General features: G+C 39.8%; 2 protein-coding genes across 14 annotated transcripts in view; one reads left to right on the top strand and one right to left on the bottom strand.

Annotated features, from left to right (window-relative positions):
* SLC35E2B (solute carrier family 35 member E2B) overlaps positions 1–14,310 on the bottom strand; it is a 17,855-nt gene extending 3,545 nt beyond the window's left edge. The window contains exons 1-10 of one of the 11 annotated variants that reach the window (XM_054222568.1): positions 12,167–12,248; positions 9,523–9,747; positions 8,290–8,529; positions 5,707–6,235; positions 4,803–4,938; positions 3,546–3,673; positions 2,539–2,659; positions 2,135–2,188; positions 1,465–1,537; positions 781–926 (exon numbers count right to left, since the gene is read on the bottom strand). In XM_054222568.1, the coding sequence (XP_054078543.1) occupies positions 781–926; positions 1,465–1,537; positions 2,135–2,188; positions 2,539–2,659; positions 3,546–3,673; positions 4,803–4,938; positions 5,707–6,031 (983 nt within the window). In that variant the 5' untranslated portion in view covers positions 6,032–6,235; positions 8,290–8,529; positions 9,523–9,747; positions 12,167–12,248. Of the gene's footprint in view, positions 1–780; positions 927–1,464; positions 1,538–2,134; positions 2,189–2,538; positions 2,660–3,545; positions 3,674–4,802; positions 4,939–5,706; positions 6,236–8,289; positions 8,530–9,522; positions 12,095–12,166; positions 12,309–12,342; positions 12,365–14,292 lie in introns of those variants that run through there. The other 10 variants (XM_054222571.1, XM_054222566.1, XM_054222573.1 and 7 more) reach the window with 10 other exon arrangements.
* On the top strand, positions 12,106–25,966 carry LOC128918407 (uncharacterized). Of its 3 annotated transcripts, XM_054222591.1 has the most exons (9): positions 12,108–12,212; positions 12,481–12,553; positions 13,776–13,929; positions 16,755–16,900; positions 18,460–18,636; positions 19,396–19,509; positions 22,454–22,540; positions 24,516–24,663; positions 25,139–25,310. In XM_054222591.1, exons 1-9 carry the CDS (start codon positions 12,193–12,195, stop codon positions 25,168–25,170), a joined length of 951 nt encoding a protein of 316 aa, XP_054078566.1. In that variant the 5' UTR covers positions 12,108–12,192; the 3' UTR covers positions 25,171–25,310. The 3 variants fall into 3 exon arrangements, with proteins under 3 accessions (XP_054078564.1, XP_054078566.1, XP_054078567.1); XM_054222589.1 differs by lacking the exon at positions 24,516–24,663 and having other exon boundaries at positions 12,106–12,212; positions 25,139–25,966; XM_054222592.1 differs by lacking the exons at positions 12,108–12,212; positions 24,516–24,663 and having other exon boundaries at positions 12,481–12,614; positions 25,139–25,966.

Below are 25,966 nucleotides of genomic sequence, written 5' to 3'. Positions count from 1 at the left end.
TAGTTAAGAAATATTGTAGACATGTGAATACGAATATATGCTTTTACATCCTGCTATGTAGAGAAGACCTAACAACTTCAGAATAAGCATGTGTGTAAGAGTGAATTGTCACAAGACTGTAGCGGGGGCACCTGAAAGTATAAGACAGCAGAAGCCTTCAGAGTTTAGGAGCAGGATAACCCCACAGGCCCTAGGAATTTTCATACGGATTATGATATTTGGATATTCATACCACTTCTTGAATCAGAATTGTGCAACAGCCTAACAACGCTGCTGATAACTGACAATGTAGGTGGAAGCTGTCTTTAGAGAACACATCTAATTCAACAAATACAGCTTGACGTGCTGGTGGTGTGCTTCAGAAAAAAGGAATACAGAGCTGATTGCTCATATTTTGTACTGCACCAAGGTGTATGTAGGTATTGCCTTATCACTGAAGTAAATGATGTAGGGTTTCAGTGAATCTGTTCAGTCTCATTTACCAGCTTTATGGAATGGCTGTTAAACCCAAATTCAATACCCTTCCTAGTAAATGTGAGTACCTGTTCCATAAGCCCAATATCATGGATCAAATGCTGCTCTCCTCATACAGTGAGGGACCAAACCACAAAGTTTTGGTGATCTGGATGTGAAAAGTTTTCTTTTTAATTTGATGCATTTGTGCATTTACATTATTTATTTTTTTGCACAATACCTTTACTGCCTAGTTCTCAAGCAGAAATACTGAGTAAGAAAAAAAGAAAAGAAAATAGTGTTCTTGACGTGAAAATACAGCTTTACCTGAAAGTCACAGGAGAAATTTTTCCCATCAAGGCATAGGCTGTAACACTTTGTAGGTGAAATAAGACTCCATCTATTAAGAGAAGTATGACAACATCTTGGTTGTAGCTGAAGCTCCTCCCACTTTTCCCAATCACAGGCACATCCTAAACAACAACAGCAAAAAAGGACTTTAAGAGTTTAGTTTATAAGCAAATCTAACTTCCACCCAACTCATTATTATTATAAGCAGGTACAGTTTTACATTTAGACTTCAGTAAAACAAACCCTATAAAATACAGGACATTTAGATACTACAAATTTTTCAGAGAGTTAATATTCCTGTATACCATGTGAATATCGTCAAAAATTCTACAAATATTTAAAATTTTGTTTTCAAGTCTTTATCTAAAACTTTAAATGCACTTAGACAAAAACATGACTTGATGTCAAAAATCCTGAAATAAACTCGGGCTTTCTGGGTCACTTGTCAATTCATGCCTATATTAAATTATTTCTTTGAAATTTTCCGCTTTTTTACCTTCCCCGATCTCTTGCAAACATGAGATGAAATGCATTTCAGGGTGATTTTTTTTTTTAAAGGGGAAGAATGATAAGTAAAAATTAAGATTATTAACCTTAACTGCACATTCTGTTCACAAGTCAAAAAGAGAACATAAATCATTGTCAGTGAATTCAAATTACCATGAAAAATATCCAAGCTGGAATAAGCATAACCACTGCAGCAGCACTCGTGTAGAACTGAAGCTCTGGGGCTCTACAAAGGAGAAAAAACAATGATTAAAATGATTAAAAGTTTCCTTTCTTAGAGCTGAAAACTGCATCATTATTGTATTTACATATATCAAAAATAAATAAAAGCCACCTACAACAAATTCAGCTATCTCTTACAAAGATAGTGGTTTGCTTTTTATGTTGGCCGAGACAGACTGAAGATAAAAGGCACAAGTTTTCAAGACGAAAACTAGCATTTCATCTTGTGGTAAGATACATTAAGTGTATTTTACCACAAGATTTTACTCCTGTCTCGTTTCACAGTTAAAACATCAAGCGAGTTCTAAAGTTCGTTTCTGCATGCCTAATAATGTTAAGGGATGTTTTATGATTGCAGAATAAGGACTTATTTCTGGATATGTTGAGAGATTTAGTTGATTGTGAGACTCCGACCTACTGTAGTGGGATCTGAGCATAGAGGAGTTTTCCTTTCCCTGACAAAATGATTTAGGTTAAAGCTGTCTGTAAACAGTCTGAGAAAAAAAAAATAATCTTGGTGCAACATAATCATAAATATATAATTTCCTTATGGAGCCCAAAGTCCATTTATGATCAAACCTGTAATATTTTTAATACTTACGAAAATCTGTATTTATCTCCACTGAGTAGTTTTTTGGAAAAGACATTTTGCAAACTGGAAAAACAAACAAACACCACCATTTATCTGTATTTTAGTTATGACAGATAAATCAATCTATGAGAAAGACAGTTGTTTCCCTTAGACAGGTAGATATGTTTTCTACATATTATGCAACTATAAAACAGAGTTTGGTCTAACCCCTTTAGCCTAATGAGTAGTACTATTTTTTAATCTCATGAGTGCTAGCAGATATGATAAAGAAACTGTATCTTCTGTTAAAAATAAATTTTAAATAACAATACTTAAATGCAGTGTACAAAACCAACTATAGGCAATAATTTTCTTCAATCTACCAATAAATTAAATTCCTTTATTCCAGAGAAGCAACTGTTGTTATGCCTTACCAGTCCATGATATTAGTAGATAAAGCTGCTGAGAAACCTAGAATGTTGAAACTGATTTCAGTAGCTGTACACAGAGCTAGCCCACCCATAACAGGAATAAGAGAGAGATTAACCAGCAGTCCTGCAAAGGAAAAGAAAAATTTAAGTCTGAGTTTAATTACTGTACTTCAAATTACATGTATCAGGTAATACAGGTTTTGGAAACTTAAATTTCACATTAACTTCTTTAGTTGAAACAAAGAGCAACTTATTTGACTGGATTTTAAAGTACAGAGGTTCTAAAGTGAGAACTCGGACAACAGCAGGGTGCTCTTAAAAACAATATAGACACATACTCACTGATAAAAAAAAAGTATCTCCCTTGGAGAAAGAAAGTGGGCAGATTACAGTCTTTGTTTCATCTTTTTGACCAAACAACAGAAGGAAGTTATACTCTCTCTGTTTACTCTGTGATTTAATTACTCTTCTTCCTCTGGTTTATTTCAGCCTTTTGCCATTTTGCATCACAAAGCAATCTGTGCATGGCTTCTGTATTACTCCTATGACTTATAGCTGGTAACAAGCAAAATAAAATATCTTCAAGTAAGTAGCATCCAATTGCAAGTAGAATCGCAAAGAAATTATATTGTGGACTGGAAGAAATCGTATTGTGGTAAGCCAGTTGTTTGGGTTTTTGTTGGTTTTTGTTTGGCTTTTTTTTTAAGTCACGGAGTAAACACAGTGAAGAAATTAAAGAATTTTAAATTCTGAGCAACAAGCCGTCCTTATAAGAAGGACTTCACTGAACTTCAGTTATTTAAGGCTGCAATAATATTTTCTTGACAGAAAAATAACTGGAGAGCAACAATGCCTTTATTGCACTCTACTTATTGTGATTCTTCCATCTGCATTTACTAGAATTTGGTGGAATCTCCTCATGTGTGGCTAACTAAGTGACAGTATTATACACACACACAAAATAATAATCAGAAAAAAAACCAGTCACATTTCAACAATTAAGTACTTACCAGTGTATTCTCCTAATATCATCCGAGACATGATAACAGTAAAAATAGGTGCAGAGCTTTTAACAGTTTCTGCAAATGAAACTGCCACATTTTTCAAGCTGACTAGACCCAAGACTACTGTTGCAAATCTGTAATAGAAGAACACATGAAATTAAGCAAAAAATAAAATAATGCTTTAAGACCTACTCTTAAACATCTAGTATAAAAAAAGAATTGCATTATAATTTCTGTAGGTTTATAAATTTGCGCAGTAGTAACTAAGAATATGGACAGGTGTAGCTGACAGTCAAGTTAACAAATCATGGTAGCTTGACTGAACTGCAGCAACGGATCAGCTGCACACCGTTACTCCACAGCACCTGCCAGGTGGAATGTGGCAGAGCTATTTCTTTGTACTTTGGCTTGAATATTAGTATTTATTTAGCACAAATGAAGGCACCCTTAGGCAAGTTTGAAATTTCTATGTATGTACAGTGGACTTCCAGAAAACAAAGTTTACTTTTTAATGCACTCTAACCAAGCTTCAGATGACAGGGTTTTAAGCTAAAGTTTTCAATAGGCCCAGCTGCAAATGTTAGTACAGTTATGCTGATAAATAGTAATTCACCAAGGAAATTTTATCATTTGTAGTTACCCATCTTTAGCATAGATCAGGTACACTACGTATTTTCCATACGTTAAACCATGAAATTAAACAGGGCAGCAGAGTTATTACAGTAAAGCTACTCTGAATTAGTGTGAATCCTGTTACCCTTTATCACTTTTGCAGCGTAGAGGAAACCAAATCATATATTCTTACTCTGTCCTAGAGCACAAACCGATACTATCCCAGCACACAGCAAATACTTAGTTTTTAAAAGATAGATGTTAATAGCCTGTATCACATTTGAGGCAAATGACTGGAAAAGGTGAGGGAACAAAGCAACATCCTAATAAATATTAGTACACTAAACAACCATCAGCCTCAAAAGAGAACAGGAAGAAAGTAAAGGGAAAGAGAAGGAGAAGTATGTTCTGGAAGAAGCTAAATGTGACGGGAAGCCAAGCTAGCCAAAAAAACTAATATCTGGAAAAAGGAACACAGCATTTAGCAGTAGGAACTAAAAATAATATTATCTTGTATTCTTTTGGGGGGAAAGGGGAATACACCAAATGCTTTCCAATCAAGAACAAAGAGAGCCATGAAAACACAGCTTCCGTTCAGAAGAACGCAATGAAGCAAGCAGATAAATCTCTAGGTAATATTTAACCATTTACCTCATTAATCCAACAAACAGCATTATCATGATGAAATTGGGTGGATAAGAGATGCGTGTTTTGTGTTGATACAAGCAGCATGGAACAAACATTTTTATACAGCCAATGAAGGTGGTTGAAAGCATTTGAACAGCACCTAAAGAAAGACGAGAGGAAAAAAATAATAAAATCAGAAGATGATGGGAACATGACAAATCAAGCAACTTTGTCTAAGATTTTTTGCTAAATCAAGCAATTGTCTAAGAAAATTTCTTAGACAAACTTATGTGTAGTACTTTTAGCAGTTAAGAAACATGGCAATTACTGTCTAGATTTTATGAATTCTCACAAAAGCTATTTACTTCTACCAGCAAGGCAGCAGACTAAAACTAGGGTGGCATACAACTACAAAATCCAGTTCACAGATGAAATGCCCTTTGTTTCTCCTGTTAAAAAAAAAAAAAAAAAAAAGAATAAGCAGCCCAGCAGCCCATTGGATAACAGAGGTCACACAAAGGCAACTTTTGCACTTCCACATACAAACAAGTTAAGATTTACAGCTCTGGAGACTATCAGAAGCTGACTCAATTTTAAATTTTCTTTTTAAAACCACACTACCCTCCAACACAGAAAACAAAAAATTACATTTTTCTTTCCAGCTGGTAGTTCTCAAACACCATCTTACAGCTTCTGAGCAAAGTTTCATACCATCTTGCAGCAAGCGGAAGAAAGGACTGTAGTCAGAAGCCCCTTTGCAGGCCGAGATCACAACTTATGAGTTCCCAGCCCCAAGATCCACACCCACATCTCCTAACTTGGTCTTTTTCACTTCAATTGAACCATTTTGTCCCTCAACTTTATATAGGAGGATCTGGTATTGTCAAATGTCTTACTGGAATTAAAATGTAAAGGAAAGGTGGGTTACCTAGCATGCTGGGCTCTCCTTCCAGTAATGAAAGAATATATTTGTTAAGAAAAAGAGTGCAAAAGCTGAAGAAAAACCACAAAGTGAGGTAGATGAGAGCATGAGAATTCCAGATGCCCAAGTCCGACTCAATCACCGTAGTCTCCGTGATAGTTATTTTCAGAACGTTCTCCTCTGGTACACTATCACTCCTAGCAATTACAAATTTTTCACTCCTGTTAGCAAAAAGCGAATCCAAATGAAATAGTGATTTTCCCTTTGGCTTTTCTTCAAGGGGAGGAGGATTAGGTTCCTCTGGTGTCTGAGCACTTGTCACAGTCGACATGCTGACGTTAAGAAATTAATATTTGTCCTTAATACAAACCAACATTGACTTAGCACAGAACAGCACTTTGACAGAACAGAAACATCATGTGATTAGTCTTTCATCTCCCATGGCCTGAAAAAGTGTACTTGGTCCTCCAAATAACATCTTGCATAAAAATAAACTTCACGTGCTTCTTCCTGTCGTCTACTCCATTGTTTCTGCCTAAGAATGAGAAAAAAAAAAAAGAGAAAGGAAAAAAGCATGTAGCTCTGAACATAATGACATTTTAAATCTCTAATGCAGCAAAAATACCACATTTCACCTGTAGTTTATGAAAGGTAAAAAGTCTTCCAGACTGGATTTTGTGCTCCTAATACAATGATACCAAGATTAAGCACTAAGAACTTAGGTAAGTGAGGTTTGTTTTTTTTTTATTTTAAAATAGCACACACACATAAAAACACATGAAGCCTTTTGTGTGTAAGTTACTTCTCTTCTAAAGTATGACAACACAACCTTTTCCATTATAATTAACTCCTTTTCAAGATTCTGCAGTTTCTTTAGTCTCAGTCTAAGGTCTTCTTACAACCACTCAAAAGAAAAATCTTCACAACACAGAAAATATGGCAGGAGCCTGTACCCTTAGTACTAATTAATCTGTTATCATCTCGAGTCAAAGTGAGCAGTCAATAATCACGGACTATAACTTCCAGTAATCATAAATACAGTTATCCTGGCAACTATGAGATCTAGGTGAACAAAGTACGAAAATACGTCCAAGAGCTTTCCAAACAGACTTGTTCTCTGATGAATTACTTGCAAATAATGCAACATTACTTATTTTGCCATTGCGGTACTGTTATAGCTTGCAATTCAATATTAGTACTTGCAATAATTCTCAAAGTCTTTTTAAAAGATCTGACAGAAAAAAGCATTAAATTGTTTGCAACTAGAGCTTTCTCCTTTTACAGATTCATAGGATGGTTTGGGTTGGAAGGGACCTTAAAGATCATCTAGTTCCAGCCCCCCTGCCATGGGCAGAGACACCTCTCACTAGACCAGGTTGCTCAAAGCCCCGTCCAACTTGGCCTTGAACACCTACAGGGACTACATGAAACGTGGCAAGTTACAGTAGAAGAGTACAGAGAATAAGAAAAACACACTGTGACCTTTATCCTTCTCAAGTCATGTAATGTTAGTTGGCATCATAATACAGACTTTGAAACTGTTAGCATTAAGAAAGAAAGAAATTGCACCTGAGCAGCTTATCTACAACATTAAAACAAACAATTGGATTTATTGCTTCTATTTTACAGTCTGTGTTTTATGAGTAAAAAAGATACAGTTGATCAGATGAAAATGAAATGACGAACAAGACCTCTTTTGCTTCTCAACAAACAAACAATAGGGGAAATTAAATTTTAAATACTTTTTCTCCAGAAGCACATTTGCTGGATAGAGAAGATGGTGGACCTTACACAGTTAAAAAGTAATTCTTGCCAGGGAAGTTAATCACTCGACACCTTGGAAAAGCTGTCTGAAATGAGATCATAATACTACAGTACATCAAACAGTGGCAGCACAAGAAATAATCAATGGCAAGCAAAAATACAAGAGTTGTAGCAAGAGCGACTGCACCTGCCCCGATTTTGTTAGCACGTGAACAGGTGATTAGGATATACTATTTTCTGCGTGCCTTTTTAATGTCCAATGTGGCATGTCAAAATAAATCATAAAGAGGTACTAAAGAGTTAAATATATCCTGTCAGTGTCCATATCCTAAATGCTGAAATTTTGCATTCCTTATGTTCTCTATTTCTGTTACTAGACATGCACAGAAGGTTTCCATCCCTATCCCCTTATCTCTTTCCATTTTACCAGGCAATCATACTAGCAGCACACCAGGGTACAAGACCTTCTAATACACTCGTGTTAAACCATATACTTTTGTTAACCCAGTTTAAGATAAAACTAGCCAATTTGAAGAAAGATATGCATTCCTTAAAATACCTGGCTAAGAAAAACGGATTCTTGACTCCTCCTCCTTTCTCAGGTCTTAAAAAAAAAATACCCCTCTACATTCAAAACTGTTAGTTTTCACAACTTTGTTAATACTTTTTCTGTTTATACTACTCAATGAAAAACAAAAGCACTTAAGCACAATGAAACTTCCAACCTCAGTGGCACTGTGATATCATATTTGATATCACTGATTCCACACACGGCAGGAAGCAGAACAGCAAATAAGAACAAAACTACTCCCCTAAATCACTGACCTGCTGTCTTAAATGAACTGGAAAGTCTTAAATGGGCTGAAAGAGTTCTCCATCTGGAACTAATTGTCTTCCTCCCTTAAAACCAACCAGCAGCTGATGTTTATCAATAGATGAAAACGTGGCAGTGGCTGGTAGTCTGTTTCTCTTGGATTACACACAAACATACAATCTTCCAGCTCACAAGAACAAACAGCACGCAGTGCATTGTATGCTCTTCCTTGTATCTTCTGCAACTATTAACTGTGTTAGCAACAAAAATGTTATATTACAGGTGGAAAAAATACGGAGTATAAGCTTTAAGAGTCTCAAAACAAATTCTAACTTACAAGAAGTAGCTAATTACCAATTCAACAACTTGCCAATTTCTTAGGCTTTAAGACATCATATTCGTAAGACTACCTGCATTCAAACTCCTTTTCCCTTTCTATTCAGAGCAGTTCAAAATTTAATCAGAAATACATTCATTTCAAACTTAAAACAGGAGCAGAGGAAAACCTTTTCTCAGAAGGCTTTTAAGAGCAAATAAAATGAACGAAGACATTATCTGCTTGTGCTTTTAAGCATCTAGTTTTAATAAAATAATATTACTCTCCCCTCAGTTTTTAACAGAGTAGTCATACTTGGTTCGATTACTAAATTGCTTACACTATTTTCTATTGTGTGCAAGTGGCCTCCGTGGGAATAAACATCACTTTGCTGACAGGCAGCCTGCATGAATATATAGAAATGACCGAAATATATAGAAGTGACAGTGCTTTTGTGGAAATGGTGTCACAGCTTAACATTTTGAATTAGCAGCAGCTCACAGCTTCTGAAATAAGTAGCACCCCCTTCGCTCACTCCAACTACATGGACGTGTGATAGATCAAACCAGGGAGACTGCTCCCCACCTGAAATTTAAAGCTGCAGGGAAAAGGGTCACTCTTAATCCACACCAGGACTAGTACACATCATCTACTCTTAATCCAAACACATCACCTACACTTAATTCACACTGCTACAGTTTAACCTCATCACTATAAAAGCAGTATGTCTACATGGATTGTTTTCTACAGGTCTCAGAAGAAAAGAAACACCAAGTTTGCAAAACATCAAATGCAGAAGCAACACAAGTTAACAGGGACACACACACTGCATTTTTGCATTAGTTCTTCCATAAAAAATGTTTTCCAAAGAAACTATAACATTCCACACTGAAGTCAAGTGAATAAAAGAGAGAAACAAGAAACTGACCTCACGTAAAGTTTTACAGCAGTACAATTTTCTAACACATTTTAAATGTCAGCAAAATCAGCTTTCCTTCTCCGGTGAAGGGGAGGTCTGCGTCAGATCCACCTTCCTCCAAAAAAGCAGAGATGTGAGGGGTGCAGCAGCTGGTGAAAATCCAGCTGCAAGCACTGAGCAATGCTGTAACAAGGACCTGACACATTCCCTTCACCTAGCCTTCACTGAGGATTTCTGCAACAGAGTTACAGATTAGATAAGGGCAGCCAGCAGAGCTGTCTTCACCCAACGCTAACACCACCTAGTCGTCTGCTTTAAAAGTAAGCATAAAGTGAGAAAATTAAGAGTTCTTCCACAGGCATATCTGATAAAATAAACAAAAAGGCAAGAGACAAAACCAACTCAGATATTCAGTTGTGTCGATGAGGTTATCACTGACATGTCAAAAATCACGTCAACTTGACACTGACACATGTCAAATAACAGTATTAACTTAAACTTTCACTTCATGAGAAACTGCCATTTTAACCCTGTTTTTTAAGAAATTGTCAAAAATAAAAAAGCCAACAATACAGCCAGAGTTCAATACAGAATCTTTCATTAGAAAGAATAAAATTATTTAAAGATAACACACACAGCAACAAGAGACAATGAAGTCATGTGAAAGAGGAAATATAGTGTCTTTTAAAAATTACATATAGTATACGAAGACATGATTTATCTTGCAAATAAAGTACAGCATTTCCAGCACTACAGATTCTGGGGCTTTTAACTATCTCTTGCAACCCTGGTTATGCACAGCGTCCTTCATGATTCTTCGACAAAGCATAATAAATATTTTTTATGATTGAAATATATTCACTGGCAAGCATCTATCAGGTATTCCAACAAGTTTTATATTAAAATTCTTCTGTGATGCAGCTCACCTCAAAACTGATAACCTTTTGGTCAGAAGCTCTAATTATTTCTTAAACAGCTAAGCAGATTCTGGCAATCACCACTACATGTATGACACCAACAGTTTCTTATTGCATTCATTTGTCTGAGACTAGAAGTGCTCTGGATTTTGGAATGACCATCATAGAATCACAGAGTGGTTTGGGTTGGAAGGGACCTTAAAGATCATATAGTTCCAGCTCACCTGCCCTGGGCAGGGACACCTCCCACTAGACCAGGTTGCCCAAAGCCCCGTCCAACCTGGCCTTGAACACCTCCAGGGATGGGACAGCCACAGCTGCTCTGGGCAATCTGGGCCCATTCCTCTAACAGTGAAGACAAAAAGCCATTGCTACGGTTTTTCTGACCACTTGTTAGTTACCCGTATATGTAACCCGTAAAGACAGTACCTGTAAAGTACAGATACTTTCTTTTGACAATATCCACAAAGAACTTGTGATTTAACCCCAGCTGGCAGGCAGGACCAGGCAGCCACTTGCGCAGTTCTCCCCCTTCCCCCCAGAAGGGTGGGGCGAAGAGGGAGAAAAGGAGGGGAAACGAGTTGATAAAAACAGTTTAATAGAACAATATCAGAAGAGGAAAATAGTAATAATAATAATGGTAAAAGAATATACAAGACAAGTCACTCTCACCACCCGGTAAATTGGTGAATTGGCACTGTCCTGAGCAGCAATGGCAAGTACCCCCCCTAGCTAACCCCATTTTTATACTGAGCATGACATCTATGGTATGGAATATTCCACTGGCCATTCCATCCTTCTGTCTAGGCTCCTTCTCGGCTTCTACAGGAAGCTGAAAAAAGTCCTTGAAAAATATAAACATCACCTGGCAAGAACTAAACCAACATGCATTATTGACATTCCTTTCATCCCACATCTGAAACACAGCAGTCACTAGAAAGAAAATCAATATTATCCCAGCTGAAACCAGGACACAACTCTACATATCAAGCCAGCTTTACACCTTGCACATAAGAGTAAAAGCTCAAAAATGTTCCAAGTGTTAGAGAAACTAAGGCTAATCTGATAGTGAAAAAGTAGTGGCTTGGGGCGTGTATCTCTTAATCCACTATTGTGCAACACATGTCACCCAAACATTGCTTCCAACGCCAACAAACGTGCAAAATTCAGCATCCCAAGTAAACTGTAAGTCTTAACGCTGCTTCACTTAATGATGAGTGAAGAGATGTTTATAAACACAGACCGCAAATACAATCACAAAAACCATCTCCCGTACAAAGAAGACGCTGAAAAACTGAAATAGCTTAGTACTTTCTTGCATTTCAGCTGTATTTTCAGTCACCCAATGGTAAGATCTGCCCTCCTCTCGTTCAGGACCAGCTCCCAGGCAGGCAAACCCGGTATTTCCGCGCCTCGGAGCTGACCGAGCATCCCGACCACCGCCGGAGCGCTGCCTTCCCCACCGAAACCGGAGACCTTGAGGGGAACGGTGCCGAACTGCCTCCTTTTTGACCCGTCTCTCCGGCTCAAGGCCTTTTCTGTCAGAACCATCAAGGCGCAGCGGGAGGCAGCGCGGACATCTTCCCTCCTGAGGGGAAGGGGGCGGCGGGGCCGTAGCGTTCCCTCCCTCCCACCGCCCTCCGGCGGCTCTTCCCGCCCGGGACGGGGAAGTGACGTCCCGGAAGCACTTCCCGGAAGCCGTACACGGCCTTTTGCAGCCATGTAGATAGCGTTACCGGAGGGGGACGGCGCCGAAGCGGCCATGGAGGGCGACGACGACAGGTAGCGGCTTCGCGCCATTGCTGAGGGAGGGAGAGCCACCCCCGCCCCGTACGGGCGGAACCAAGCGCCGAACGGGGGTGGCTCTCCCCAGGCGGGCGGAACCAAGCGCTGAGGGGGGTGTCTCCCCCACCTCGTTACCCTGCGGGGCGTGGGCCGGGGAGTGGTCTGGTCCGCCCCCCCACCCGGCGCTGGTTGGTACGGCCCACGCGGGAGGGCGGGAAGCCTGAGGCGGTGTCGGTAATGGCTCCCTCCTTCTCTCCCCCTCCAGCGGCGCCGCGGCCTCCCCGCTGCCGAACCTCACCCCCCGGCACCGGCAGCTCATCCCCACGCCCTGCGGCCCCGTGAGTACACCCAGCGCCGCCCACAATTACTAATAAGCATTAAATGCACAGCAGTCCAAAGGTGTGTGGTAACAACAGTGTCATGGCTCAGCCCTGCCTCCAGGTGACTCCCCAGTTCCATGTGATGAGGCTTTTTTTCCCTCACGGCCAAGATCACAGGAAAATGAAGTGATTTTTGCTGGCGTGGTGCAATTTATCTGTTTCCACTATTTAGACTGCCTGGGATGAATGGAAAAAACATCTCTTGCATCCTTTGCACGTTTCTTGGAACTGTGAACCGTTTTGTACAATTTTCTAAAGTTAAAAATCATAGAATCATAGAATGGTTAGATTGGGAAGGCACCTTAAAGATCATCTAGTTCCAATCCCCTGCCATGGGTAGGGACACCTCCCGCTAGACCAGGTTGCTCAAAGCCCCGTCCAACCTGGCCTTGAACGCCTTCTCTGGGCAACCTGGGCCAGGGTCTCACCACCTTCACAGCAAAGAATTTCTTCCTCATATCTAACCTAAATCTCCCCTCTTTCAGTTTAAACCTGTTCCCCCTCGTCCTATTGCTCCACTCCCTGCTCCAGAGTCCATCCCCAGCTTTTCTGGAGCCCCTTTAGGGACTGGAAGGGGCTCTAAGGTCTCCCTGGAACCTTCTCTTCTCCAGGCTGAACACCCCTAACTCTCTCAGCCTGTCCTCACAGCAGAGGGGCTCTGTCCCTTGGACCATCTCTGTGGCCTCCTCTGGACCTTCTTCAACAGATCTGTGTCCTTCTGATGTTGGTGGCCCCAGAGCTGGAGGCAGGACTGTAGGGGGGTCTCCCCAGAGTGGACTAGATAGAGGAGGAGAATCCCCTCCCTCGCCCTGCTGGCCATGCTGCTGGTGATGCAGCCCAGGGTACAGGGTACTGGGAAAAAGTTACTTGCTGACTACATTGCAATGTTTTTGATGGGCATTGGCAATCTCAATTTCAGGAGATGAACTTAAAATACTGTGACCCTTGTGAGGCACTGAAAAAAGCAGGCAACATATGGATATAAACTAGAAAAATGTAGGCTGAGTTCTCCCTTTCTCAGCAGCTTTGGAGTTTCAATTCAGTTGTAGAGAGTTTCTCTTCCTTGTCCCAAGGAAAACCCTGCAATTGTGTCACTTAGTCAGGTTGCTTTAATGCATTTCTTAGGAACAGCAATTAGTTTATACTGCATTATGTGTTTAAAAATTTTCTTTCTTTACAGATAAAACCTTGTTCAGAGTTATCGTTTCCTGTGAAGATCTACTTCTGTGTCACTATTCTGTCTCTGCTAAGTGTCATAGGGCTAACCATAGAGACACTTGTTCAACAAACAGAGGAAGATTTCACCATTTCTCTTATTCAGTTAGTTGGAGTTGGTAAGAAACATACCATTCGTATTTTAAAACAAATGTTTCTTTCCCAAAGTAGTAATTAAGCAGCAACTGAAGTTTCTTATTTTGCTCCATTTGGCCTGATATGTTACGTAGAATCTTCTGCTAGTTCAGCACTAACAAGCTAGAGGCTTTTGCCATTGTTGCTTTTTCCAGTAGTATTTTAGGGAAAGAATTAATAATAGACATTATTAATTATCTGAAAAAATGTTCAGATTTTAGGAAGTTTTGCTATAATTGGCTTTCTTACTGGTGTTTCCTTAGGCAGATGTGGCAATGATTTTGCTTTCAGATAGCTGTCACTTTACATCAGATATACTGAATGTTCAGCTATGCCAGAATGCTTACCATTTCCCATTTTAATGCCTGTACTGTAATATGCTGAGGAATTCAGAGGTGTTCACGCCACAGCTTGTCATAGAACATACACAGTTTGATCTGAAACAAGAAAATGTTGTCATCTCCCTCTGTTAAGTTCCTGCAAGGATGTTCCTTCATGGGAAGTATTTTAATAAAATAAAGTAAGGACCTCATTTTTTTTAAAGCTCTCTTATTTTGTCTAATAATTTTTGTCCTACTGGAAGCAAACCCCAAACTTCCTTGGATATTTCGAATTAGAACTTCAATAGAAACTTATGTTCATATTCCTGGGTCCATTTGTATTAAACAGAAATGAAACTTAACATGAAAATAAATACAACTATAAGTATTTTAGGAAGTCCACTTCAGTGGCTTTAGCAGGTTTTGGCTGTTGGCTTGCTGGCCAAAACAGTGTAGAAAAGAATGGACTGTCTGTGGGTGTAACACCTTGTGTACACGAAGGACACGCTAATCATGAGCAGTCATGGCTTTCCAGCTTTCATGCTTTCACCCAGAGGGAACAAGGACAATAGATTTGTTCCAGATTCTATAATTAGACACATACAAACAATACTTTTATTCCAAAACTCTGGTTTGATTAGCAGCTTTTCACACAGGACTCAGCATACCAACAAAAATTGCAATAATAGAACAGACCATTGGTGCCTCCAAACTGTCACACCGTTTTTGTTAGCAACCACTGTTTTGTGCTTCAGAGAAGAATTAAGAACCTTCATAATAAATGAAATGAATCACATGATGTTATAAATGGGGAAGTTGAAAGCATGCTTGCTAATCTATTTTCCCCCTCCTACCTTCTGATGATACTAGTTAGTGTTTGATGCTGCAACACACAGAGGAAGAAGTGCACACCTCTCACAAACCTCTGGTTTAAATCAGGAAAAATAGTGCACTTTTAACACATTGCTTCAGAGTTCGACGTTTTAATGTGAACAAAAGTTGTTGTTTCAACATATTAGTCAGACAGCATCATTCAAGGAGTGAAAATCATGATTGGCTTACCTTGAGATTTTAAGATGTGTAACTAACCTCCATAAACATGCCAAAACCACATGTTTTCTGTAGGGTAAACAAAGACTGACAGAACTGATAACAGTTCTTTAAAGAAAAATAGATGTCCCAGCTATAACAACCTCTTGGATTTACCACTAGAGATATTTACTTTAAAGAGGGTTTGGGATTTAATTTGTTGAAAAATGTCAGGGGATGTCCTTTATTTCAGGAATGTGTCTATGCTATCTCTGCAAAAATCTTAATGTTCAGAAGAAAGTTTGTTTTCAAATGATTTGTACAGACTTCTTCTGATTTAGCAGCTGAATTTGCAAAACAAGGAAATACTGTCTTAAAACTTTCAGGTCCTCCTGAGGTCATAAGGCTGCAAAAAAAATCTCACGATTCACTTTGTACTTTGCCTATCATTTACAGTTTTCTCAATCACTGTTAATAAAAGTGAAGAAGGAAGTTCATTCTCTAGAAGGTTTGTTTAGAGAAACTGAAGTTATCATGTTACTTTGAAAACTCCTATGACACTTTGTTCCCATGTCCCAACCTAGCAAAACTAGATTATTTGATGCGTGGAATCCAGGAAGTAGCCCTCTGGAAAAAGAAATCTATTGTTACTTTGTCTATGGTAAGAATTAATTAGTGCTTGCAGGAGCATCCGATATAAGAACAAAGCACAGATTCCCGGTTTTATGAAAGGGAAGCCTTTTCCTTATTTAGGCCTTGTCAAAACAGTGGAGAGTTCAACAGTGACAGCTAGCTGTGGTGTTAAGAGTGGTGGGTTTTGATGTATTTTATAAAAACATAAATCAGAACTTTCCTGAAAAAGTTCTTTTCTGGGCTATAGTTTGCAGGGTGGGGTGTTTCAAAATTTCCACAAAAAAATAAACTCTTAGGAATACAGTCTGTCTAAGTCAATGCAATACAAAAGCTATTCGTGGTGGGCACAGCCACACAAACAATACTCAGAGGTATGTGTATGAGTAGTAAATTCCTTGATAGTCACTTGCATTACTCTCACTGGAAAGATTATGTAATTTTAGTTCTTTAATAAAAATGGTGTTGCTTCATTTTACTCAAATATACTATTCCACATAGTGTTCAATATAGTATTAATAGAATAACATACCACAGCTGCCAGTTAATTTGGATAGCTAATATCTTACCATTTTCAAAGTGTTACTTCACAAGTAATTTAAAAATTGAAGGAATTATTTCATTTCTTGCATGCTAAACACAGAGGAGATATCTCATTTTAAGTATCTGATTCAGGCTCCTTGGTAAGGGTAAAGATATGCTCTTGACTGAAGAGCCTAAGTTACACTGTCTTGATACTTCAGTTTTGTCATCTGGATCAAGCATGTTGAAAAATTGCACCATGTGCAATCTGTGTTCACCTGGTAACTGACCTTTCCTTCTCCTTCCAGTGTTCTGTGTATACTATGTGACTAGAGGGATCCTGCAGGAGAATCGCCAGGAGCTCATTGTCTTTGTTCTTTCCATCTTGCTAGTGATGTTTCGTTCCATTGTCAACTTCACAGTTCTCTCTGCTGAACAAAAGCCGAAACTCCTGGTTAGTCTCTTGGCTTTAATTAACTTTGATTTTCTCCACACCTTGGATTTAGAAATCTTAGAAAGGCAAGACATCTGTGATAAGGGCACTGATAACAGAGAAAAATCACGATGAATTATTCCTACCATTCAATAACAAAATGTGCACCTCCACAATTGCAAATCTGTTTCTCTGAGCTATTTTATGGGTTTCTTTATGACGGTATCTGAAAGTAACATAAATATCAGAGTTTTGCTCACACAGGATTACTGCAGAGATATCCTTCACTTCACCTACTCTGCTTCAGGTTTCTGTCTGTAAAACAATTGGAGTAAAGTCACGTAAATCTAACCTATGAACAGAACTGGAGTCTCAAGGCTATACGCAAGGACATAGCCATTAGCCTCACTGCTCCATAAATGCAGCAGTGTGTTTTTAAAAGAGTTATTGTAACCCGCTGCAAGGAAACAAAAAGATACAGTGTGCTAGGGGAAGTACTGCCATTCCTTATTATCTTGTTTTTATTTCATAAAGTTAAACTTCCGCTTGCCATACTTCTCAGAAGTCCTTCCCTTTTATGGTTCCATATTTATCACAAATGTGAGAAGGAGGTTTCTTCCTGTGAAGTCATCCAAAAATTATTCTTCAATAGAAGAGATGACAACCAAGCTAGGAGGATGGAGCAAAGCAGAATGTGCCTATTCAATTTGCATATCAATTGTACATACTTATCTACAGCAAACTGGATTGTTAGGGTCAATAAGAAGTAGGTACCAAAGAGATGTAAATTGCTTTATGCATCTCAGTCATCAGTTTTTATATTTAACAAGAACTTCAAAGTAAAGCCTGGTGTAGAACATGTACTATTAAGGACTTTTTTTTTACAACTATATTAGTAACTTGGATTACTGTAACTCCTGCTTCCTGAGCAAAATTTCTGAGCCAGAATAAGGCATACTAGTATAAATATTCTCATATCAATGCAATTATGAAGGACGTTTTGCCACTTCAGCCATCTTTAAAGCAGCAGACATTTAATGTGAATGCCAGCAAAATTGTGGATACAACGCAGACAAAACCAAGGTTTTCTGAAATGTAATAAGATCATTCCGAATAACCTACTGTCCCCATTGAAATCAATGGGAAGATTCTTACCCATTGATTTATGCCATACAGGAAACTTAGAGCCAGTCTCTGTCAACGAAAGCTGTTTCTTCAAACTGTATGGTAAAACCTCAAACAAAACCTTGCTAAAAGTCATCACGGTACTACAGGGAGCACAAAGGTTACGTTTCTCTTAGCAGTTGTAAAACTACTACACTGAGGGTAATGTAAACCAAAATAGCCAATGTGAGTTTACAGTTATTACCAAGTGGTGGCAACAAATGGCAAAAATCATGGCCTGATCTTTGCCACTTAACAGTATGGCAAACTCACCTTTAATTGTTGTCTATTTAAATGCTTTTAATAGGCAGCATGGTTCTCCTTACTCCTTTATTCTTTTATCTCTAGTTAGAAGGTTTAAGAACTGTCCCTGTTTTATCATGGCCAGTCACATCCTTATTTCTCTTTCCCATTAGGCTCGCTTCGTTCTGATCCTCTTGGTTGGCTCCTTTGATGTCATCTGTGCCATCATCCTCATTCAGAGTCAAAGCATGATGGCCTTTCGAGTGGGTGGTGCTCTAGAAAGCCTACAGTCACAATACTTCATGCTGAACCTCTGTTTTTCCATGTTGACCTTTGATCTTCAGGCACAGGTATGGAACTCTCCCCCTGAGTTCCCTTTTTTCCCTCCTATTGAGAATATCTTAGACTAGCTGAGCTGAACTGTTAACTTCCTAGAGCAATCCTGCCTCTGTCTTACCTTTTAGATAAAATTAGCTTAATTATGGTCATCTCTTCAGGTGTTTGCTATAGGGAAGCTTAGTTAAAATCCATAAAAATTAATCAACATATATTTTATCATTGTCCTGCCCAAAAGGAGAACTGAAACTCCAGCCCAACATGGCCTCCTAAAATAAGAAAGGTTATTACGGCACAACATCTCAGACTACAGTCTCTTGCCTTCCAGCCATCATAGCTGTCTCCTACCTCTGAGAAAATGATACTGGTATGGGAGAGGGGAGCCTGACCTAGCAGGGCAATCAGGGTGAGACAGCAACCTGCAGTTACAGAGAAGTGAAGTGAACCCACGGTCTGTTCAGAAAGAGTTTGTACTTCTGTACAGTACCTTTCATTCTTACTTTACTACTGTATTACCCTGTATTACCTTATGCTTTATCTGGAGCACATCTTATTGCCTTCCCTGTTCTTTGTTGTTGCTAACATGGCATACAGGAAAGTACATCTGTCCTTGTGTCCCATTTCATGCTGTCTGTCAGTTACTGAGGAAAAATTTTAGCCTTTAGACCTGTGCCCAACCTGCTGTTGCTGGGAGTTTGTGTCAAATGTATTTTGGTGGGCTGTATGGTCTCAAACTTAATAATTTTACCAAATCTTTGCCTCTTCTCTTTCAGCTCTGCTTGTGTATTCTGCTGATAAGCCTGCATGAGATCACCCTTCTACATAACCTCATCTCTGCAGCAGGGGTTCTTTGGGCCTGCCTGAAGGCAACCATTAGCATCATCGCAGTAAGTATTCAGTAACAGCAACACTAGTAAGGATAGTCAACTTCTGAGGCTACAAGTTCTCAGCCTGAGCAATTATCACAGGCTGGGAAGTCACAGCCTTCCCATTCCATGTAATACTGCTAAGTGGAAGGGAGTCAGAATGGATCCCAGCAGAAGACGACAGCACCAACAGGATGAAACAACATCACACCATCATTAGTCCTTTCTGAGGGACATCATTGTTTTATTCTCAGTCCTTGATCACCTACTTTATGAAACCTATAGGACCACAATATCTTCACTATTTCTACCTCTTTGACAAGGTTAGGTGAAACTGGCAACAGTCCTCCAAATTATTATGAAGATGGACGTACGGATACAGTGGGACTGTCTAGGCATAATATCCTTTATTGGGGCAATTTCTTTAAAGGTGAGTGGCAGTTTTCAGGTTAAGATAAGGATTTGTGAACTTGAAATGTAGTTTTTTATGTCAGTCAGGCTGAACTTCCTCTGAAATCTGGAGAGCTCTGTTCCAAGAATGATTGCAGAATCAGGGCCAAAGTACATCAGATACGTGAGTCTTTTATTACCAGGAAGGAGTTTAGAGGGTTTGGGGTTTGTTGTTGTTTTAGACTCCTTGGGTGTTTGCTTTAGCCATTCAGATAAATTCCTGACAGCCAAAATACAGCTCTCCAAGTGTTTTGACTGCCTTCCTTGCTAAAAATGGAGCTAGCATCAAGCACTGTGCTTTTAAAATACTTAAACTTTAGGTGAATAGTTGCACAGAATTACCTTTCTCCTGGATGTGGCCACTAACAGCTATCCATCAGGAAAAAATGGAGAGGGGACTAACTGTGAGCGTGACAGGTAGGAATGCAGATAGGCATATGAAATAGTTTGGTTTCCTCCTAGGAGCAGCTTGTATACCTTTGTGAGGCACTGGATCTTTGCTTTCAGTTAAATTGTATCAAGTGTGCAAAGAAGGGAGTAATCAGAACCTGTCTGTTTTCCTGCCAAGATTAAAAGTGTAAACATTTCAGCTACTTTTCCCCAACCATCATAAACAAAGTTGATCTGACCAGTTGCCCTTCACAGATTCTGAGTTCTTTGCTTCTCCTTGGTTTGCCTTTAGGCGTTAAAAGAGGCACTGTTTCTTTTAAGGAAAGAAAGAGGCGCTGCAGTTAGATCGTCTCATGTCTTGACATACAAGATATTCCTTATGCTTTCATTAATAGCAAATGTATTTCTTAATAGTTCAACCAGTAATAGTAAATGTCCTAGGGATAAATACATATTCTTGCCCTTCGCATAAAACTCTCTACTTCAGAACTACTTGAAAGCCACTTTTTATCCTAATACATTACTGACATCTCTACTGGAAGAAGTTAACGGCTTCTTGTTTAAGTAGAGAAATAGGAAATGTGAAATTAATGAAAAAAAATAATTACTGCTGTATTTCAGTAAGTGGCAGCACTGTAGGACAACAGCAATTTAGGAAAGGTGGATACACTTCATGAGAGTCTGGTAGTGTTGCATCCAAGGTAAAAATGATTCTGTCTTAGGCTAGAGCATGTAGACAGTTTGACGGAGGGGTGACAATAGGAACTCCTGTTCCTCACCCTGTTCAGACAAGTTTTTCACAATCACCTTCTTGCAGATGATGCAGCAGCAGAGAAATGTGTATCCTTGTCTTGTTTGGTGCTCTCTGCTCTGTGGTTGTTATGTAAGAAAGGTATGGAGACATACATAATCCACCAGAAAGTACAAGCATTACAGAAGGGAAAGCTTGGAAACGCCTCGGACACCATCCTTTGTGTTAACTGCAGTACCTGAAAGCACAGCTAAACCTCACGCTCCCTTATTTCTGGGTTGATGCACATGCCATTTCACAAGGAGATTATTCATTATTTTTCTTCTATTTATATACATGCTCTCCCATTTACGTTAGTGGATTTATTTTTCCTGTCTCCATTATTTTCTCTCTTTTCTCCCATTAATTACTAATTCTCTCTTTCCCTCTGCTCTCATTTCTCAGCCTTTGCTTTCTGTTCCCTTTTGAGCTTATCCTAAGAGGAGCACTGTGTGGTACTTCAGAAAACGGAGACAATAGTGGCAGTGGCAGAGAACAGACAAAGTCCCTTAGGGGAGGGACAATTCCCATAATGCTTTTGTAGAGGTTCATGTATTGACCACTGCAAAAGGATCAGCATTGATTTTGCGGGGGAATTTGTGGTTGATCAGATGCATCAAATCTTATCATAGCATTGGCGCAGTCATTGCTTTCAGTCCCAGTGACTCAGCTGTTTTTCTTTCATTCGCTCAGACCTGCCCTTCCAGTTCAGGACTGCTGAAAGCTGCTACCTGCTGGAAAGCAGTCCATCATTTCTTCTTTCCCAAGTCCCAAGGTTAATTGTGAAACAAAGTTTTTCTCACAGTTAAATCCTCTTGCTTCTCCCACAATTTAGTTCACAGTGACTTTACTTCGCTGTAGTAGAAACAAAGGTGGAGAAAAAAGTCACAGAGCGCGTTCAGTCTGTTAACTATGAAAACATTTGTTTGAGAAAAATCTGAGGCCCAAAGAAAAAGTACCTCAGCTTAGATACAACTCAGAAGAGTCAGCTGCTTCTCCCTTGAAGCTAGCTGGGAGTTGTACTGCAAGCATTAGAAGGCAGAGCTCAAGAGGGTGCTCAGATGGCTCAAATCACAAACAGCTCTCGGGATGTGCCCATGAAACAACCAGTTCTGATTTCACCAACGTCACTCCTGGCCCAGCTCAGTGGAAAACAGAGACTCTATTTCCTGCAAAAAATACACAGGTAAAGAAGGCAAGTGGAGAGCAAAGATACAACTGAGAACTCAGCTAGACCAAACCTTGAAATGCTATTGAAAAATCAACTATATATAGCCTCTACAGAGCACGTAGCAACGAGTTATAAAGCTGTATATATCTCATCTTATTTTACAGATTTTAAAAGAACTGAAACCTCTAGTGTGGATTTTCCTGAGTCAGAATGTACCGGAAGTAGTTTATCTCATCTACCTGCTTTACACGGTAACTCATCAAACTTACTTGTTAAATACTGGGGAGCAAGGCTGGAGGCTTCCTCTTCATCCCTTGGGCCCAAAACATGGTGCCTCATTCCTGCACGTACCCCTTTGTGGCAGCTCTCATTAGAATCAATGAGAGCAGCAGGCATTTCCTACCTGTTCGAGATCAACTTTTCAAGAAAGGAACCATGTCAAATTGGTCTTGAACTCCTTAGTTAGCCCTGGAAGTCTCTGCAAATGGCAAAGTGTCCAGAATGATTAGGGAAAAATGCAACAAAATCTCCCAGTACAAGGTATACAGCTCCTCAAAAATGCCTCCCCTCCTTCACAAGAAGTCTCAAGTGCTGCCAGAGCATTTAACCATCTGCAGGGCCTCAAGTAATTATATTTTAAAGAATTTCTTAGGCAGCTGCCCCAGCTGTCGATCCTGATGTAGCCAAAACAAGAGGCAGTGCCAGCCCAACAAACTCCGGTGTTAGGCTTGTTTTTGGCACTATAACAGTGATAAAAGCACTTATCACTGGGGCACCAGCACCTCCCACAACACATGTGGGAAAGGAGGTAAGGAAGAAGGGCAATGGCAAAGCAGATTGTTCATCATGGGAAGGGCTCGAATGCTGATAGCAGCCGGTGTTTCTCATACTTCACATAAATAGTCTCCAGATACTGATAAAAGTCCGCTGGCTGCAGTCATCCGAGTCTTGGCGTTCCATTTATTAAAGTATGCCCTCAAATCAGGCTCTTCCAATTATTCACAAGCCTGTTTGATCTGGCAAAGCACAGAAGGACCACACGCTGTTTCTGGTGGCTATACTTGTATTGCAATTAGGAGGAAAAGTACAGGTGGGGGCTTCTGACATAAGAGTAACACAACAACTTGAAAATGGCCGGGTCTCCTTCCATTTGTGCACAGTAACAATAAACACGCGACAGTGACCAGCAAATGAGGGCACCGGTATGCTCCTCTGGGCTAGAGAGATCCGCAATATAGTGACTTCTCCAAACCAGTTCTTTTTAGCATTTTTTCTCTGACTACCTGAAAGAAAAAGAAAAGTAAACTGCATTTACCAGTAATTACTTCAGCTCGGAAAACCCTCAGATTGAGCCTACATAGCAGCTGCTTATCAACCCTCTGCAGTGTAAACAGGAAAACTGATAGAACTTAATAGACGAACAAATAACTGCACCGAAATTGGCCAGGACATCCATAACCTGCCTTGATTTGGGATACACACCGGTAGGTTTGTTAACAAATCATAGTCAGAACTGTGCTTTTTTGAATCTCATCCTGATAATCACTACTCCTGCTGGGGCAGGGACTCTGACCCGCGGGACGGGGGAAAAGAGAACGGCTAGATCTTAGCGTCTTTCCTTCAGTACTGGACTTTTGCAGAGGCCTCTCATCTTAGTATTAACATGCCTGAGCGTACTTTGTTCATGGGAGCAGCAATCCTTTTTCAATCCAGTAGATAGCTGCGGGATATATTGTTGCTTTTAATTAAAAGTTGCCATTTTCTGTGTGTCAAACCCCTCAAAAAAGCACAGGTTAGGCCATTACTGATGCCATAAGCACAGTAATCAGGCTAGCTTCATGGGACCGTGCGTGACAATAACAGTACAATGACAGCCAGGGAACAGAACTTCATTCTGTATTTTACAGCAGAAAGCAACTGAGAGGTAAGATGAGGTCTGGTTTCCTTATCTTCAGCTTAGTTGTTTTTTTTCAGTCTGGGCACAATACTCTTTTCATATGACTTTAACAATGCAGAGATCAGAAGGTGTAATGCATTTAGCTAGAGTCAGTGTGCAGCCAGGGAATGACGTAATCAGGAAAGTAAGACGGTTCAAAAGACCAGGGTTTTTCCCCCCAGTTACTATCTAGTGCCTTCTTTCAGAAATTTAGTGGTTGATTGCATTTTATGGCTTCAGCGTTTCGTGGCAGTAGGTGTTGATTGTTGTATGTCTTCATTTTCCTGCAGGTGATAAGGGAGTGGGGCAAAGGGAATTCTTACACTCTGGAAGCTGCTTTCATTACCGGCTCTTGCATTTCTGTTGCAATAAAATCTGTTTTGTTTTGGGCACTGATTCATGTCTACCGCAGCTTTGGGCAAGGGCTGAGAGAAAGAAGTAAGTACTTAAAAAGGTTAACTGTGAAGGTTGTAGCCTATTGTATCACAGTCACAATTAAGCAGAGAGCTTGTCGAGCCAGGGAAATGGGGCTAGTCACACTAAAAGGCAGATCCCTAATGACATCAAGCACTACGGCAGCCTCAGACTTTACTGGTCTGCCAAAGCTCAGAAGCTTGGGTGGAACACAAGGGATCTCTCCCTGAAGAAAGCCCACATTAGTCAAAGCTGCTTCCAACCTATGCAAGAATTGCTGCTACCCAGAAAAACAGACCTGTGTGGAACAGTCTCCTCTGTACAAGATACATGTGATTTTTCTTCTTCATCATGCTGTATAACTGCCTTATAATAACTAAGAGACAGAATAAAGGGACCTAGAGAGCCACTAATCTTAAACTATCCAAACCTCCTTTTACATGAAGGACCTAAACGCTGCTCGGCATTGGTGTTGACTTCTCTTCCTTTCTTCCCACAGTGTTTTCTTCCTATGGAAGGATTGACTCCTGAGCATCCCCCTTGCGTTCTATCTGCAGCTCTTACAGAGCGAAGTCACATCCAGGGAAGTTCCGAACAAGTACTACATTCAAGATGTAAGATAATGGGTCATAGAGGTAGAGGAAGTTGCTCAGAAAAACGTCTACACATTTCTTGGTTGGTATTGTGCTAGGGAACTGTAGCAGTGCAGCTGGTAACTTAGTTTAAAAAGCAAAGTGTGCTCGGGAAATTAACAGTAATCCTCTCAATTCAGTGAGTTTTGCTGACAGGACAATGCATCTTTCACGCCTTGTTTTCCTGATGTTGCTTTATAACCGCAGGAGGTTCACAACGTGCATGTGAGTAGAGAATGTTGTTAACATAAATGCTGTTTTTCTGGATATACACAAACATAACAAAAATAATTTGCACACCCATCTTTTATTACTGAGTCTAGAGGTGGATTGCCCTACCATCATTTCTCAGCTCCGATCAAGCCCTGAAGCTGTTCTGGTGGCAGCTGTAGTCCCTGATCGCTGCTCCGGCTGCGCAATGGCTTAACCCCAACAGAAGGGCTCTCCTTCCTCCTCTGACTTCAGAACATTTCAATGATTCTTTATTTTTTTAAATCCCAGCTACACATGAAAACTAGGCAATGTAATCTCATGCCTTCCTATGGTCTGTCTAACCGCTGTGCCATTTCCTACACGAGGGTGACCGATCTTCCTTTCTTTGTAAGTTATTGTAATTTAAAAGTTTGCTATTTTATTGATTGGAACCTTTAACTACTGCCTGTTTATTTTTTAATAAAGTATAAGCACAGTTTGCA

This window comes from Rissa tridactyla, chromosome 16 (assembly GCF_028500815.1).
Source record: "Rissa tridactyla isolate bRisTri1 chromosome 16, bRisTri1.patW.cur.20221130, whole genome shotgun sequence".
NCBI lineage: Eukaryota > Metazoa > Chordata > Aves > Charadriiformes > Laridae > Rissa > Rissa tridactyla.
Note: the sequence above shows the minus strand (reverse complement) of the source record. Positions and strands in the feature narration are given on the sequence as shown.

What these genes read in the sequence shown, in the direction of transcription:
- LOC128918407 (XM_054222589.1), top strand. Translation starts at nt 12,193, where the DNA reads ATGGAGGGCGACGACGACAG. An exon ending in AACAAAAGCCGAAACTCCTG is followed by an intron (nt 16,901 to 18,459) that starts GTTAGTCTCTTG and finishes CTTTCCCATTAG; the next exon opens with GCTCGCTTCGTTCTGATCCT. An exon ending in CCTTTGATCTTCAGGCACAG is followed by an intron (nt 18,637 to 19,395) that starts GTATGGAACTCT and finishes CTTCTCTTTCAG; the next exon opens with CTCTGCTTGTGTATTCTGCT.